The sequence below is a fragment of the Zingiber officinale genome, chromosome 3A (assembly GCF_018446385.1).
Source record: "Zingiber officinale cultivar Zhangliang chromosome 3A, Zo_v1.1, whole genome shotgun sequence".
Classification (NCBI taxonomy): Eukaryota; Viridiplantae; Streptophyta; class Magnoliopsida; order Zingiberales; family Zingiberaceae; genus Zingiber; species Zingiber officinale.
Genome location: NC_055990.1, coordinates 137,347,569 through 137,362,995, shown reverse-complemented (window position 1 = coordinate 137,362,995; position 15,427 = coordinate 137,347,569). Strand labels below are relative to the sequence as shown.

At 44.7% G+C, this 15,427-nt stretch overlaps 1 protein-coding gene across 1 annotated transcript; it reads left to right on the top strand.

Annotated features, from left to right (window-relative positions):
- Window positions 1–11,347: 11,347 nt before the first annotated feature.
- Window positions 11,348–14,538, top strand: LOC122052518 (E3 ubiquitin-protein ligase WAV3-like). Its single transcript, XM_042614072.1, has 3 exons — window positions 11,348–11,561; window positions 11,754–12,239; window positions 12,373–14,538. The coding sequence occupies exons 2-3, from the start codon at window positions 11,889–11,891 to the stop codon at window positions 14,392–14,394; spliced, it is 2,373 nt and encodes a 790-aa protein (XP_042470006.1). The 5' UTR covers window positions 11,348–11,561; window positions 11,754–11,888; the 3' UTR covers window positions 14,395–14,538.
- Window positions 14,539–15,427: the final 889 nt, after the last annotated feature.

Genomic DNA, 15,427 nt, shown 5'->3' with positions numbered 1-15,427 from the left:
CAAACTAGAAGAAAACACTAAAGTTTTTACAACTTGGTGTCAATCTTGGAAAATAGAAAGTATTTTCATAGAAATCTATTTTTTTATTGATAGTATATGCCCTAAAGAATGTCTACATAAATTTTCATGATTTTTCAAATTTTGTAGAATTTTTGGGGAGTTTCTGAAATTGACTGAAAGTGAATTTCAGCATTTTCAGAGCTTCAATCGATCACCCGATCGATTGGAGTGCCTCAATCAATCGGGCGATCGATTGAGAAGGCATTTCTCGTGAGAAGAAGCTCACTGGATCAATCCACCGATCGATCCATGCAGTCTGAATCGATCAGTGGATCAATTCAGCTGGGTTCAATCGATTGGGACCCAACTCCAATCGATTGAAATGCTGATTTTGGATGGGTAAGCTAGAGTTCAGCATTTTTTTGGTCTATATAACCACTCCTTACCCCTAAAAACACATTTGTATACATTTAGGGGGAGTTTTAATGATGAAAACAAGGATGGATTGGTTAAGGAAGACTAAGTAGAGGTTTAGGTTGAGGTTTGGTTTCAATATTGAGTTTTTGAACCTCAAAACTTCTAAATTTGGGTTTCCTATATGTTTAGGGATTCCAAGTCATTGTTGGTGCAATGACAGAAGTTACGTGCATGTCTTTAAGGGGAGTTACTCTTTAAGGACATGAAAATCTATTTTTCATACACCTTGGAAGGTGGTTAACCTTCCTTAGTGTAAATGCTCAAGGTTGAGCACTTTGAATACAATGAGGAGTTGATATCTTCATTATTTGGATGTTCGTGCTCAAGGATGAGCATTGATGATGAATGAAGGGTATGGGACATCCTTTGTTGAATTAGTTAATGCTCAAGGGTGAGTATTAAAAGATAATGAAGGGTAAAGGACTTTCATTATCGTGTTCAACACAACGAGTGAAGTTGTGAACAACGGTGAGTGACCCTTCAGAGAGAGAGTTTTTGATGTGTGTCAATAGGAGGAGAATGTGTGGTTAAGTTAGACCTTCATTACCTAAAGAGGGAGTTTGCCCTCTAGGAAAGGGGGAGAATGAAGGAAACCCTCATTCATACATTGGCATGAAGGAAGTTGAGGCTATGGGATTAGCCTAACTTAAAGGTATTGTCAAACATCAAAAAGGGGGAGATTGTTGGTGCAATATCCTTGGGTCAAGGTTGACCTGGTTGACTAAGCTTGAGTTGGCTCAATCTTGAGTCTCTATGTTTGAGTTTCGATGTTTGACAATACAGATAATACGTGGAGATTACAGGTGAAATAATCCGATTGGGGAGATTGCTAGAGCAATTCCCCTCTGGTTAGGGTTTGACCAGTCTGAGTTTGAAGAAGAGTCAAGTAGGTCAAGATTGACCGGATACTTGACTGGGAAGTCCTAGTGAGCGAAGCTAGGCAGAAAGAAAGTCCTAGTGAGTGAAGCTAGGCAGGTGAAAGTCCAGGTGAGTGAAGCCGGGCAGTGGAAAAATCCTGGTGAGTGAAGCCAGGTGAAAGTCCTAGTGAGTGAAGCTAGGCAGATTGAAAGACCTGGTGAGTGAAGCCAGGCATGTGGAAATCTAGGTGGGTCAAGGTTGACCGGACACTTGGTGTTTGGAAGTCCAAGTAGGTCAAAGGATTGACCGGATACTTGGAAAGAGGAAATCCAAATGGGTCAAGGATGACCGGACATCTGGTGGAAGAAAGTATAAAATACCGGAAAATGGAGAATAATGATAAGGGAATTTTTCGGAATTTTTAGAAATTTTTCTGGAATTTTTCGGATACCGTATGGACGAGTTTACGAGGATAAAAATGGGGCCTGGAAAAGCCTGTTTAGGCTACCCTGTTTTAGCGAGGAAATGTTTATTTCTTAATTCCTTTTTTTTATTTTTATTTCTTCGTTTTCTTTTTCCCTGCCGAACCCACGCGAGCCGTTCCCTTTCCTTCTCTTCTGCCCCGCCGCGACCCGAGCCCTAACCACCTCGCGTCGACGCCTTCCTTCTTCTTTTCTTCCTCTGCCAGCACAAACCACACGCGGAGCTTCTCATCGCCGGCCGACGAGAGCCAACCGAGGGTCTCCGTTCCTCTCCTCTGGCCGACTCCTAGCTTCTACCCTAGCGCCGGCCACTAACCTTGAGCCCTAGATCTGTCTCGGCCGTGGAGATCAGGACACGTTGCAGCCCTCTCGCGTCGCTCTGGTCGCTACAGTTGGCGCCGACTCCTGCCGCCCTTCCGAGCCCCTTCCTTCGATCACCGAGCAGAGCCCCTTCTTCTCCTCTTCCGAGCATGGATTAGTCGACCAAGTTCCTCTGCCCTAGACCTGCCGAAGCCCTCCAAGTCGTGCCCTAGTTCTGCTTGGGTTGTTTCCGGCCAAGAGCAAGGAGGATTTAAATTCGATGTTTCTTCCTCGTGCCCTAGCTGCTTCCTGTGGATACCCATTACGTTTCCTCCTCACCGGATCTTGGACCAGGGGAGGGCTCTTTTCTCTACACGGCTACATTGCTAGGCATCAAATTAAGAGGAAGCAAGGGATCATTGTTTTGTGGACCTCCTCTGTTATCGATCACTATCTGCTCCCAATTCTTGAAGCTGTGAAGGTTTTGGGTGAGGAGGTACGATTCTGTTGAGGTGAGCTCTGGTATTTTGAATTAAAGTTTCAGCAAATCTTTTACTATATAATTGGATTTATGGATTGAGCTTCTCGGCAGTGATTGTTAGGGTTGCTGATCTACTGGAGTTGTGGTCATACCTCAAGGTCAGTGCTTTTCTAGTGATGTACCTTGGGTATTCTATTAGTATGTTGCTAAATTAAGTTTCTAAAGGATGGTAGAGTTTGTGATTGATGATATGGTTGATAGGTTGAGTGGATTGAAGTGAAGGATTGTGGATTTAGTTAAACCTAATTAGATTATGAAATTAGGTTAATTATTGCGATTAGGGTTTTCCCTAATTTGATTTGGGAGTTTATTTAGTTATTTACTGTATAAGTAATTAACAAAATATAGTATGTGATCTCAGGACTTTGTTTCAAGGCGAGCGTCTCGACACGGGATAGCTTATCACGATCGACAGATTTTAAGGCGGGTACCTCTTGACTTATCTTTATGATATTGTCTATTGGATATGCATAGTATTTTATAGCTGCAAGCAATGATCATGTTTGCCTTGGTATGTCACGGTTTGATACCCGTAGAATGATCTGTTGGTCGTTTGTTATGTATCCATGTTTACGTTTCATGATTATTGCCATGAGTACCTTAGTTCCTAGAGTAAGCGACATACCATACCTTACTGAAGTTAGGACTAGGTTCTGGATTTTATTTTCTGGCATGTGTATCTAGATTATCTGATACCTAGGTTTTTATACCATACCTGACTTGTGTAACTCTATTTGTATATCATATCTGATTTGTGTACCTAAACCCTTTTTCTTTGATCTGTGCATATTGTTGGTACATATGATATGGAGGGGGATATGTTTAGGATCTAGGTTGTTATACCATAGAGGACCAGTATACCCTGGATTCGTGAATTTGACTTACTGATATTGTGGTACCCATATTATATATATATGGATTTTTCTATGATGATCAGGATATTGTCATGCATTATGATTGCATGTTGTGCGATAGTCGACTCCATTATTGTTGAGCACATCGCCAGTTACATGGATCTGCACACACCACCACTCATGGGTTAGTGGTCGATTCAGGCAGAGTGTGTTGCAGCAGGGACTTTGTTTGGCTCTGTTGGTCTGCTCATGGGTAGTGTGACGCAGCGTGATAGCCGACAGAGATTACTCCCCGTCATCGTGTACCGAGAGATGAGAGCATTGCGCTCCCCCATTTATGATTTGGGGTAGGAGGATAGGTGTACTCCGACAGCATCCCGTCCACTCGGTCACTCATCAGGAGCAGTGACGACAGAGTCCACGGTTGTCACAGCCCTACCCACTCGGTCTCACCATTTATATGTGAGATGACTGACTGGCGTCAGGGGTGACCAGGACGCATCATTGGCATCATACGCATTGATGTATTTATTTCTTGTGATTGTGTTTGCTGCATTTGTTTGTTACATTTTGGTTGGATGCATATGTTTGACATGCATACAGGATTTAGGACACTTTCGGTTTGACGACCCTTTTGTTCTCGATAGGAGTTCCTGGTGTGTACAGCTTCCTCAGTTACCTTTCAGTTTTGCATCTTTCCTATATATATATGATTAGGAAGCTGTATTCCATGTTTATTGCTGTTAGATATATCTTACTAGGCATGTCTATTGGTATTCGCTGAGTTGTTGAACTCACCCCCGTGGACTCTATATTTTTCAGGTACCAGATTGTTTATGGAGTCGCTTGAAGTATCCTGCCTGCTAGTCCCCACGTCATATCAGAAGACATGTCTCCGCCTTCTTGTTTATTTTATCTTGGTATATGATATGTGTGTTTTTGGCTTGGTGTGTTCCGGTTGTATTTTTGGAGTATTGTGTCGTTGTGTGGTGTAAGCCTAGCCGGCTAGCAGTGTGTTGTTTTGTTTTGTATGAGCTTGTTTTTATGTATTTCTGCTGTGTTGGTTTTGGTTTCAGCCGAGTGGGCTGATAAAAATATATATAACTACGTGGTTGTTGTTATGTTTGTCCTGCCGTGTAGGCTGAGATTATTAACTGCGTGGTTGTGTATATATTCCAGCCACATGTGGCTGATGTATATTGTGTCTGTAGAAATGCTTCAGATTGTCACCCGTACAAGGGAGGTGCTGCCGAAATTTCTTCGGACAGGGTCAGCCCCCGGGGCGTGACAATTTAGTAGTATCAGAGCAGGTATACGATACTTGCTATGTGTTTTGGATTTTCGAGATGTATCTGATACCAATTTATTTGGTATCAGAGCACAGTTTACAGGTTGTATTTCCTGTGTTTTTGGATTTCGTCTTTTAGTTTTCTTGATGTGACTTTTTGAGTTTTGGGACCTGGCAGCGGCAGGACATCTCCAAGCTATAGGAGGTATGCTGGTATACTGTTATCATATACTTCTGTTAGTGTATGCATAGTTGACCATGATAGTTATGACATGTATTAGCACTTTTTATTTAGTACCTATCTGATTGTTGTAGCACATATTATATATGATGGGTTACCCACTGATCTTGATCAACCTTAATAGAGATTAAGGAATATAGTCTCTGCTGATTTTTCATATCATACCATTAGTAGTATTAGCTTCTATTACTACTAGTTGATTAGCATATTGAGGCACATACCAGCCTCTGCTAGTATTAGCTTGGTAGTGGATAGTATCTATATCTTTATGTTGACCTAGCCAGTAGTATACTATTTTATCTTAATTAATTACATCAGTAGATAACTGATTTACTCTTGTTAGATTGGTCAGTGGAAGACTGACTTACGCTTGTCGACTTGGGTAGTCGTAGATTGATATACCTTAGTAGCTTATGGAGGATTAAGATATTCTTGATTAGTTAGTAGATGACCGATTTAGCTTTATTGGTCCGATCTGAATCTTTGGGTTGTTTGTGCTTAGTTTGGTATCTAGAGCACATTTGAGTACATGTTTTGTATTGACGTGGAAAAGACTGAGTTGATCGTATATCATTGTCGATTTTGGTCAGTCTATAGAGGATCGATGTATCATATTCTATGGGTACTTTAATTTTAGACGGTATGTATCTAGTTCGATAACTTAGAAGGTGACCCTGCCGTTTCGGAATGTCAGGTTGATTGGGTCAAATATGTTGATTATTCCTATCTTTGTTTCGTGTACATATGATTGTTATGAGTTGAAGGAGTTCTATGATGGATAGTTCATTTGCAGATAGTGTGGGTATTCCCATCTAGATATGGTTATTGTAGGTTCCTTGTGGATTATAGCTATTTAGTTAGCTGTACGTGCCTGATTGGCATATTGGTGGTATCTTATCGATTTAAATCTGTGTCGTGGTATGTGCACATGGGTGTGAGTGTCATGTTGGAAGTATCTTGTCGACTACATCGGTGTTGTGATATGTACATATGTGTTTGGTGTGGTATCTGAGGTATCTTATTGATTATGTGTGATTTGTGAGTGCACCTGGGTTTAGTATGCCTTATTGGAAGTATATGTTGATTATACTCTTGGCATATGTGTATATTTGTCATGTGAGTGTTGTTTGAGGGGTATTGTTGATTTTACCTACGATGATATATGCACACGGGTTCGGTATACATTGTTGGAGGTATCACGGTGATTTATACCTATGATGTGAGTATATTTGGTGTGTACTAATTGGAGGATTATGTCGATCATACATATGTTGTGTGTGCACGTGTGTCAGATGTATGGTTGGTAGCATCATGATGATTCTACCTATGTTAAATGTAGAATGTTAAATGTCTACATTATGATATTGGTTGTTTTACCCTGTCAACTAATTCTCCCATTAGTGGGTGACCGACCCACTAGGAGATGATAGAGTTGACTATGGATTTGATTTGCTTACTGGGTGGTTATACCCTAGGCTACCCACAATGATCTGTGGTAGAGAGATCTCGTACAGTCTCTAGCTAGATAGTTAGGTGCTTTGGGCACTTATGTATTGTTGTGTTAGAGCGTAGCTCCCACATGTTATGGATCGTTTGTGGTAGAGCGTAGCTCCCACATATTCTGGATTGTTGTGGTAGAGCGTAGCTCCCACATATTTAGGGATTCTTTTGTGGTGGAGCGTTGCTCCCACATATTGCGGATTGCTTGTAGCGGAGCATTGCTCCCATGTTTATTGTAGATACATATTTCGGATTATTTGTGGTGGAGCGTTGCTCCCACATATGAAGGATTTCTTGTGGTGGTTGCTCCCACATATATGGTATTTCGTGTGATGGAGCGTTGCTCTCACACTGGAGGATATATTCTTTGGTGATTTATATCGTTGGTGATCAGATCTATTTATTGTTGAGGATCTTATGGTTAGGAATGTCTGTGATACGGACATTATGTGTCTTGGTTTTACCATTATGGCTTGCGGTGCCCTAGATGTTAGCATGGACTCGATGATTTGGGTATCCCTAGGATGTTTGGATCAGTTTTCATTGTCTTGTTGACGATGTTGTGATCTATTTCGGATCTGAGGTGAGTCACATACACCATCTTCGCATAGTTCTAGAGATGTTTTGACGGAAACATCTATATGTGAAGATCAGTAGTGCGCATTTTGGTAGTCTCCTGTGAGATGTTTGAGACACACGGTCACCAGTAGGAGTATACCGTGGTTCCACAGGAGATAGAGGTTGTTACCAGTTGGGAGTTGTCATAGTCAATAGATGAAACTCGCAACTCCCTTTTTGTCGAGCTAGTTATTACCGGAGGCTCGTTGGGGGTTTTCCACGTGTTGCTATGCCACTTACACGCCTGACCGGGAAAGGCGTGAAGTTCACTTGGACTGAGGATTGCGAGACCAGCTTCCAGGAGCTGAAGCGGAGATTAGTGTCGGCTACGATTTTTGGTTTTACTTTCTGGAGAGGACGGATTCATGCTCTGTACCGACGCATCTCTACAGGGTTTGGGCGTTGTTTTGATGCAGCACGACAGGGTAGTCTCCTACTTCTTGGCAGTTGAAGGAGCATGAGGAGAACTACCCAGTACATGACTTGTCGTTGATCGCCATTATCTTTTCCTTGAAGATTTGGCGGCATTATCTGTACGACATTACATTTGAGATTCTCACTGACCATAAGAGTCTCAAATATCTGTTCACTTAGAAAGAAACTTAATCTCCGACTGAGGAGAAGAATGAAATTCCTGAAAGATTATGATTGTACATTAGCTATTACCCGGGGAAAAGCTAATGTGGTTGTCGATGCACTTAGCCGGAAGTCTAGAGGGACTTTAGCGTGCCACCGAGTTGTGGTTACGGACTTGATTAAGGGATTCTCCGAATTTGGGCCTTGAGGAATAGGGACGGACAGAGCAGGGTGTTCTTGTTACCATGGTTGCTCAGTCGTCGATCAGGACGAGGATCTGAGAGGCCAGGCTGGTGATCAGCATTTGCAGTTTATTGGCAGCCAAATAGCTTCCGGGTAGTAGACCGAGTTCCCATGAGATGAGGAGGATATTATATACTTCCGAGGCAGATTATGCGTACCTCAGTCTCACCCGGTCTTACAGGAGCTACTTCAGGAGGCTCATCGTTCTCGATTTGCTATCTACCCAGGCGGTACCCGTATGTACCGAGATTTGAGGCGTTCTGTATGGTGGAACGGTATGAAGAAAGACATCGCGGAATTTGTAGCGAGATGTCTTGTCCGTCAGTAGGTGAAGGCCGAGCACCAGAGACCTGCTGGCTTACTTCAGCGAATTCTTATTTCCGAGTGGAAATGGGAACACATTACCATGGATTTTGTGGCGGATTTGCCTATAACACGACGAGGCCATGACGCGATTTGGGTAATCGTTGAGCGATTTACCAAATCGGGCACTTCTTAGCGATCCGGAAGACTGATTGCCTGGATCGATTGGCAGATTTGTGTTGTCGGGAGATAATCAAATTTTATGGTGTCCCTTTGACTATTATTTCGGATAGAGACCCCCCCACGTCTCGTTTCTGGCAGAGTCTGCAATAGGCTTTAGGCACTGAGCTCTGTTTCAGTACAGTTTTCCATCCGCAGACAGATGGACAGTCAGAGCGAACCATTCAGACTCTAGAGGACTTGCTGAGGTCATGTGTATTGGATTTTGGAAGCAGTTGGGAGGACCATATGCCATCGGTAGAGCTCGTCGACAACAACAGCTTTCATTCGGTTATCCAGATGACACCGTCTGAAGCGTTGTATGGTAGTCCTTGTCGGACACCCACCCTCTGAGATGAGGTTGGGGAGACCCAGTTGTTGGGACCTCATAGAGCTCAGCATGAGACAGAGTTGGTCTGTACTATCGGACGGAGGATGTCAAAGGCGCAGGACCGCCAGAAGAGTTATGCTGATTCGAGACGCAGACCCTTGGAGTTCTCTATTGGCGACCATGCTTTTCTGCGAGTTTCACCCACGAAAAAGGGTGAAGAGATTTGGCCACAGAGGTAAGTTAGCTCCGCGATACATTCGACCTTTCCAGATCTTGGAAAGGGTTGGAGCAGTAGCTTATCGTTTAGCACTACCACCACCGTCTCTGGCAGGAGTTCACGATCTATTTCACGTATATATGCTGACAGATATCTCAGTTCCTTTTCAGCCTGACGTCACTATGAGGAGGTTTCGGTAGGGATTCTGGACCGGAAAGAGCGTCAGTTGCGGAACAAGACTATTCGGCTGGTTTAAGTCGGATGACAGCATCATATGGACGAGGAGGTTACCTAGGAGCTCGAGGATACTATCCGAGCTCGATATTCCCATCTTTTCACTTGGGGTATATGATTTAATTTACCGTTCAACATTTATACTCTTTGCCTGTTGTTAGTATTTGCTGATGGTAGATAACGAAATTTGGGGACCAAATTTTTATTAGTGGGAGAGAATGTAAAATACTGGAAAATGGCGAATAATTATAAGGGAATTTTCCGGAATTTTTAGAAATTTTTCTGGAATTTTTCGGAGACCGTATGAACGAGTTTACGAGGATAAAAACGGGGCCCGGAAAAGCCTGTTTAGGCTACCCCGTTTTAGCGAGGAAATATTTATTTCTTAATTCCTTTTTTTATTTTTATTTCTTCGTTTTCTTTTTCCCCGCCGAACCCACGCGAGCCGTTCCCTTTCCTTCTCTTCTGCCCCGCCGCGACCCGAGCCCTAACCACCTCGCGCCGACGCCTTCCTTCTTCTTTTCTTCCTCTGCCGGCACAAACCACACGCGGAGCTTCTCATCGCCGACTGACGAGAGCCAACCGAGGGTCTCTGTTCCTCTCCTCTGGCCGACTCCTAGCTTCTACCCTAGCGCCGGCCACTGACCTTGAGCCCTAGATCTGTCTCGGCCGTGGAGATCAGGACGCGCCGCAGCCCTCTCGCGTCGCTCCGGTCGCTAAAGTTGGCGCCGACTCCTGCCGCCCTTCCGAGCCCCTTCCTTTGATCACCGAGCAGAGCCCCTTCTTCTCCTCTTCCGAGCACGGATTAGTCGACCAAGTTCCTCTGCCCTATACCTGCCGAAGCCCTCCAAGCCGTGCCCTAGTTATCCGCCCGTGTGAACCCTTCCGGAGGGTGCCAGGTAGATCGGACGCCGCAACGACTTTCCGTCAACCTCCAGTACATCAAGACCCGTCTTCATCCGACTCAACTTTCGGACAGGATCAACGCACATGGAGCTTGTGAAACTTCTGACTTGACATGGTCAAATTGTGATGATAACTTCTTGCATCCAAGTTGATTCAACTCAAGGCTCAAGAGGTCCGCTAGAGTTCAAAGAATGATATGAGACATGGAGATTGAAGTTAGTTTAGCAACTTTGATGGGAGTTGCAAGAGGACTTTGTAGGTGATAATGAAGAATGACATGTGAAGTAACCCAGGAGCTTAGTGCATTAAGAAGAACTGAAAGCTTGATGGAAAGTAAACCCTTTGACAACATAAAATTGTGGCAACCAAAGCACAGTAAATTATTCAAGTTTATGCTACTCTTAATCTATGAGTTCACAATTTCAGATTAGACTTCTTTGAAAGCCTTTAATAGGGGAAATAAGCTATATAAATGGTTGTTGTTAGTGTTTGTGATTTCTCTTATTAATTTTTTTTATATATCAGCTGCATTTAATTTTTATTTTTTGAATTTGCAAGAGAAAAAAATTTCATTCACCTTTCTATCCCCATAAATAAACAAATAAATAAATTTCAACATAGTAAGTTTGTTTAATTGTTGTCATTTATACTCGTATTTTTGTCTCTTTAAAAGTTATTTCTCATTTATCACCTGTATTATTCTTTTAAATAAAATATAAAAATAATAAAATTCCAACGCTGGACAATTTCTGTTTTACCGCCTATAAATTAGACTAAACACTGCGATCCAAACCAAAGAGGCATGGGTGAGCGTAACACCATGTTTCAGGATAAGCTTGCCGATTTCAAACACATAGTTGACCGTCGGCCAGTAAATATAGATGATCCACACCATAGATCAAGATGCTTTCAAATGTACTTCTTTGATTTATTTTATAGGGATGAGTTGATTATCCAAATTCAATGTTTTCTGACCTGACCTGAAATTAATTTTTTGTTTTTTTATTTCCTTGCAGTGGTAACGTCTAACCACGCAATTACCAGTATGGCCCATGCGATTCATAATGGAAAATGGAGTAGTGGGACGCAGAGAGAAAATAATAATGACTGGTTGATTTGCTTCAGGAGTGAGGACAGATTACTGATGGACGAGGAACATTAGAGGTGGAGCATGGTGTGGTTTTGACTTTGAGATGCATGCTTACAGCTTTTTTTACTGCTGCAGTGGTGGTGGCAAACCAAGCTCAGCACACGCCTGGGGCGAAGCGTTGGAGCAAGCCAAGCTTCGTGCTTATCCTGGGAGGATAGGAAAGCTACGAGTCAATGGTTTTTCCTTTTACGTGCAAATTCTTCGGTGCTGTGGACATATATAGGTACGTCCCTCGCCTACTCGATCCAGGTCTGGACAAAAAGTAGAGTAATTAATGAATCGGAGCAGCGGTGAAAGTTAAAGCTGCTGATCAGGTTGCTTATTTCAGAGGAGAGACAGGAGAGAGAGAGAGAGAGAGAGAGAGAGAGAGAGAGAGATGTGTAGAATTTAATTATTTAATCTCCTGTTGTTGCAGGAAGCTGATTTAACCTCCTGTTGTTGTATGTAAATGGCGGATCTGAAGAGGTGTTCCAAGGGGGAATAGAAGGTTAGAGAAGGAAGATATTGGACAAGTGCAGTGGAGAAGAAGAAAAGTGCTAAGGGGAGAGGTATGGGAATCGGAGGGTGGCGGAGAGCTTTCTGCACGGTGGCCCGGCGAGAGGCGCCGGAAGCGATGGCAGCCGAGAGGGCCGCCACGCTCAGTCCTGGACCCAGTCCGAGGAGTTGTGCCAAGCTTGGATTTTTATCCGGCGGCAAAGGGGGCAGTAACCCGTCCACGCCGCGGCTGGTGCCGGCGCCGGAGCTTCGCGAGCCTCCGGCCGTTATGGCTGCATCCGGTACTGCCACCCACTCCACCACTCCTAGGAGTCGCAGCCCTGCTCGGTTTTACAGAAAGGCCTTCTCTACACCTTCGTCTCCGAGATCCACTTCCAAATTTGCCCTCTTCAAGAACCTCTCCAAGGTTCCTTTTTTTCTTTAAATCGATCTGATCCTTAGAGATTCATGGCTTTTGGTTGTGAGATTTCTTTGGATTGCTTTTTGGTTTTACAGCTTTTTGTTCTCATTCTAAAGTTTGCAGCTTGTTCTTTTGGCAGAGCCGTTGCTGGATTTGTTCGCAAAGCCTGAAGGCGAGCCAGGAGACGCCGGTGTTTACGGCGGAGTGTTCCCACGCCTTCCACTTCCCCTGCATCGCCGCCTACGTCAGGAGCCACAGCAGCCTCACCTGCCCTGTGTGTTTCGCCGCCTGGCTCCAGGAACCCTTCCTCTTGGCCATGAGTTGCCGTGACGAAGAAACAGAGCGAAGGATGGTTGGTCAGGCGGAGAACCGGAATCCCAATCGGAGAACCTACTGCGGAGGCAGAAGTGGTATAGCCCAAGGTCGCGAGCAACGATTTGGCGTGAACAAAGTCGCCGTCGCACATTCGCCATCTGCCAAGGTGTATGATGACGACGAGCCGTTGCTCCTTGCGCCTAGAGCCAACCAAACTGGTGGTATACGATTTAATCCCATACCGGAAGCCGTCGACGAGGACGACAAGAACGAGGAGAGTGGTGACGAAGAGGACTTGCCTATCCGTAAGTCGACGCTGAGATCCCGCGACAGCGGCCTTCAGGTGACCGTTATGCCGCATGCGGCACTGCTGTCCGAGGGGCGGCACCACCGGAAATACGTGGTGGCGATCAAGGTGAAAGCGCCGCCGTTGCGGTCCGCGCCTCTCCTCGACCATACCAGCGGTCGCGCCCCGATCGACCTGGTTACGGTGTTGGACGTGAGCCAAGGCATGACTGGGGAGAAGCTCCAGATGCTAAAGCGCGCGATGCTGGTGGTGGTATCGTCTTTGGGTGTCTCCGACCGGCTCTCCATTGTCGCCTTCTCGGCCTCCTCGGGAGCCAAGAGGCTCTTCCCTCTCCGGCAGATGTCGTGGCAGGGGCAGCGTGCCGCCCGGCAGATCGTCGAGAGGCTAGTCGTGGTGGGCGAGATCGGAGCTGCCGCCGCAGCTGGTGGCGCCAGCATTGGTGACGCTCTAAGGAAGGCTACCAAGGTTCTGGAGGACCGCCGAGAGCGCAATACGGTATCCACCATCATGCTCCTCTCCGATGCTGTCCAGCGGCAACACCCCGAGCAAGAGCAGCCCAAGGAAAGCAACATCCACATCAACGATAAGCCCTCACACTCGCCTCGCGGCACTGGGGGCGGCAATCTCCGGCCGCATTCTCTGTCGACAACAACCACAGCCGTCGCCACCACTCGCTTCGCGCATCTGGAAATTCCCTTCGAAGATGCTAACGGAATGGAGGAGCCGTTGCAAAGGAGACAGGTGCCGTCGGAAGGCGCTTTCATCAAGTGCGTCGGCGGCCTTGTGTCGGTGGTGATGCAAGACGTTCGCCTTCAACTCGTGTTCCCGTCGGGCGAAATCTGCGCCGTGTATCCCTCCGGCGGTGGTTGCAGTGATGTGGCTATTGGACCAGAGGGCTCTGTTCTCCGTCTCGGGGATCTCTACGCAGAGGAGGAGAGGGAGCTTTTAGTGGAGATGCGAGTGCCTTTTCCGGCGGTAGAGCAGACACCCAATGACCATAACCGATTGACTGCCAAATGCAGCTACCGCGATCCGGCCACCCACGATCTCTCATTCAGCGAGGATCAGGTGGTTCTGCTGCCGCCTCTCTGTTCGGAGCTCGGCGAAGCCTCTCTGAGGCTCCGCAACGTCTTCGTGTCAACACGGGCGATTGCCGAGTCGCACCGCCTCGCAGAGCTCTCAGACTATGCGACCGCACACCACCTGCTGTCCTCCGCCCACGCCTTGCTGCAGCAGTCGGCTTCAGGATTGGAGGGCCACCACCTCATCCGCAACCTGGACTCGGAGCTCGCCGAGCTACAGCGGCGACGGCGCTGCCTTGAGCACCACCAACGTTACCATGATCAGCCACGGGAAGAGGCGGTGTTTCCATTGGTGAGGCAGAGATGGCAGAGAGAAGCTCCGGCGGAGGCGCGAGGGGAGGCCCTGACTCCGACGTCGGCTTGGCGAGCCGCCGAGCAGCTTGCGAAGGTAGCCATCATGCGCAAATCATTGAACCGGGTCAGCGATCTCCACGGGTTCGAGAACGCCCGGTTTTAGTAAGACACCGAACCAATCCGTTGCATTAATAAATTAATTTTCTTTATTTCTTTTTAGAAAGATTGAAAAACTTGAACGTTAAAATTGTGTAACTTTGTAAGTGACGATTATGGAAAAGCAATTACATAAATATTCTCCCTCTTAGTTTTATAAGCAAGGAAAAGAAATTTCATATTAACTCTGAAAGTTTTGTTAGTTTTCTAGATACACCTATCATTTTATAAAATTGTTATTTTTTTTTTAAAATTATCATTTTATTCTTCACACTTTATAAATGTTAGTGGCATCTCCACTTATTACAACTATTAATTTAATGGCAATCCAAATTCAGATCTATTGAATTGATATCTGTAAGAGAAATTCTCAACCACAAGTCTTTCTACTAAAAAAACTGATTAGATTATGTGACTAGATGGAGAATTTATTTTCAAAGTAACTGTCAATGTGATGGTCCTTAAGATTGTCATTAATTCATCATAGACAAAATCAATCAAAAATTATAATTTCTTTTTCTAAATCACATTGATAGAAGTCTATGATTGTGAATGTATCAGAAGGTAACGCATTGGCTAAATTGCCCTTCTTCACTTGGACCCTCTAAATCAATGGAGAAAATGACTTATTGGATTTGAATTTGGATTGAGCAAGTGGGTGGATTTGGATTTAATAAGGAACCAATAAGTTGATGTCACTTTGGGCACTTCATACTTGGATCCATAACAATTGGCCCACTAGGTCATTTCAAAGTCACTTGTATGACCCAACATAAGAATCAACAACACATGATTCATTAAAGTAAGTACTCTACCTAAAAGAATTTATATATCTCTATTGTCAATTTTGGACTTAATCACTCGTGATTTTACATTTTGAATTCTATCAAAAAGACGTCATATCAATAAAGATATTTTCATTTTTTTTAAACGTCTAATCTTTTTCATATTTTTTCTAATGTGGGAATTTCATTGTATTCTCAACAATCCTTCTTTTAAATGGACTATAATTATTCTCATGGTCTAGATCATTCTTGACA

Excerpts from the sequence above, each read along its gene's own strand:
- LOC122052518 (XM_042614072.1), top strand. The coding sequence starts at position 11,889 with ATGGGAATCGGAGGGTGGCGGAGAGCTTTCTGCACGGTGGCCCGGCGA. Across the intron at positions 12,240-12,372 it reads TCTTCAAGAACCTCTCCAAG|AGCCGTTGCTGGATTTGTTC; the intron begins GTTCCTTTTTTT and ends TTCTTTTGGCAG.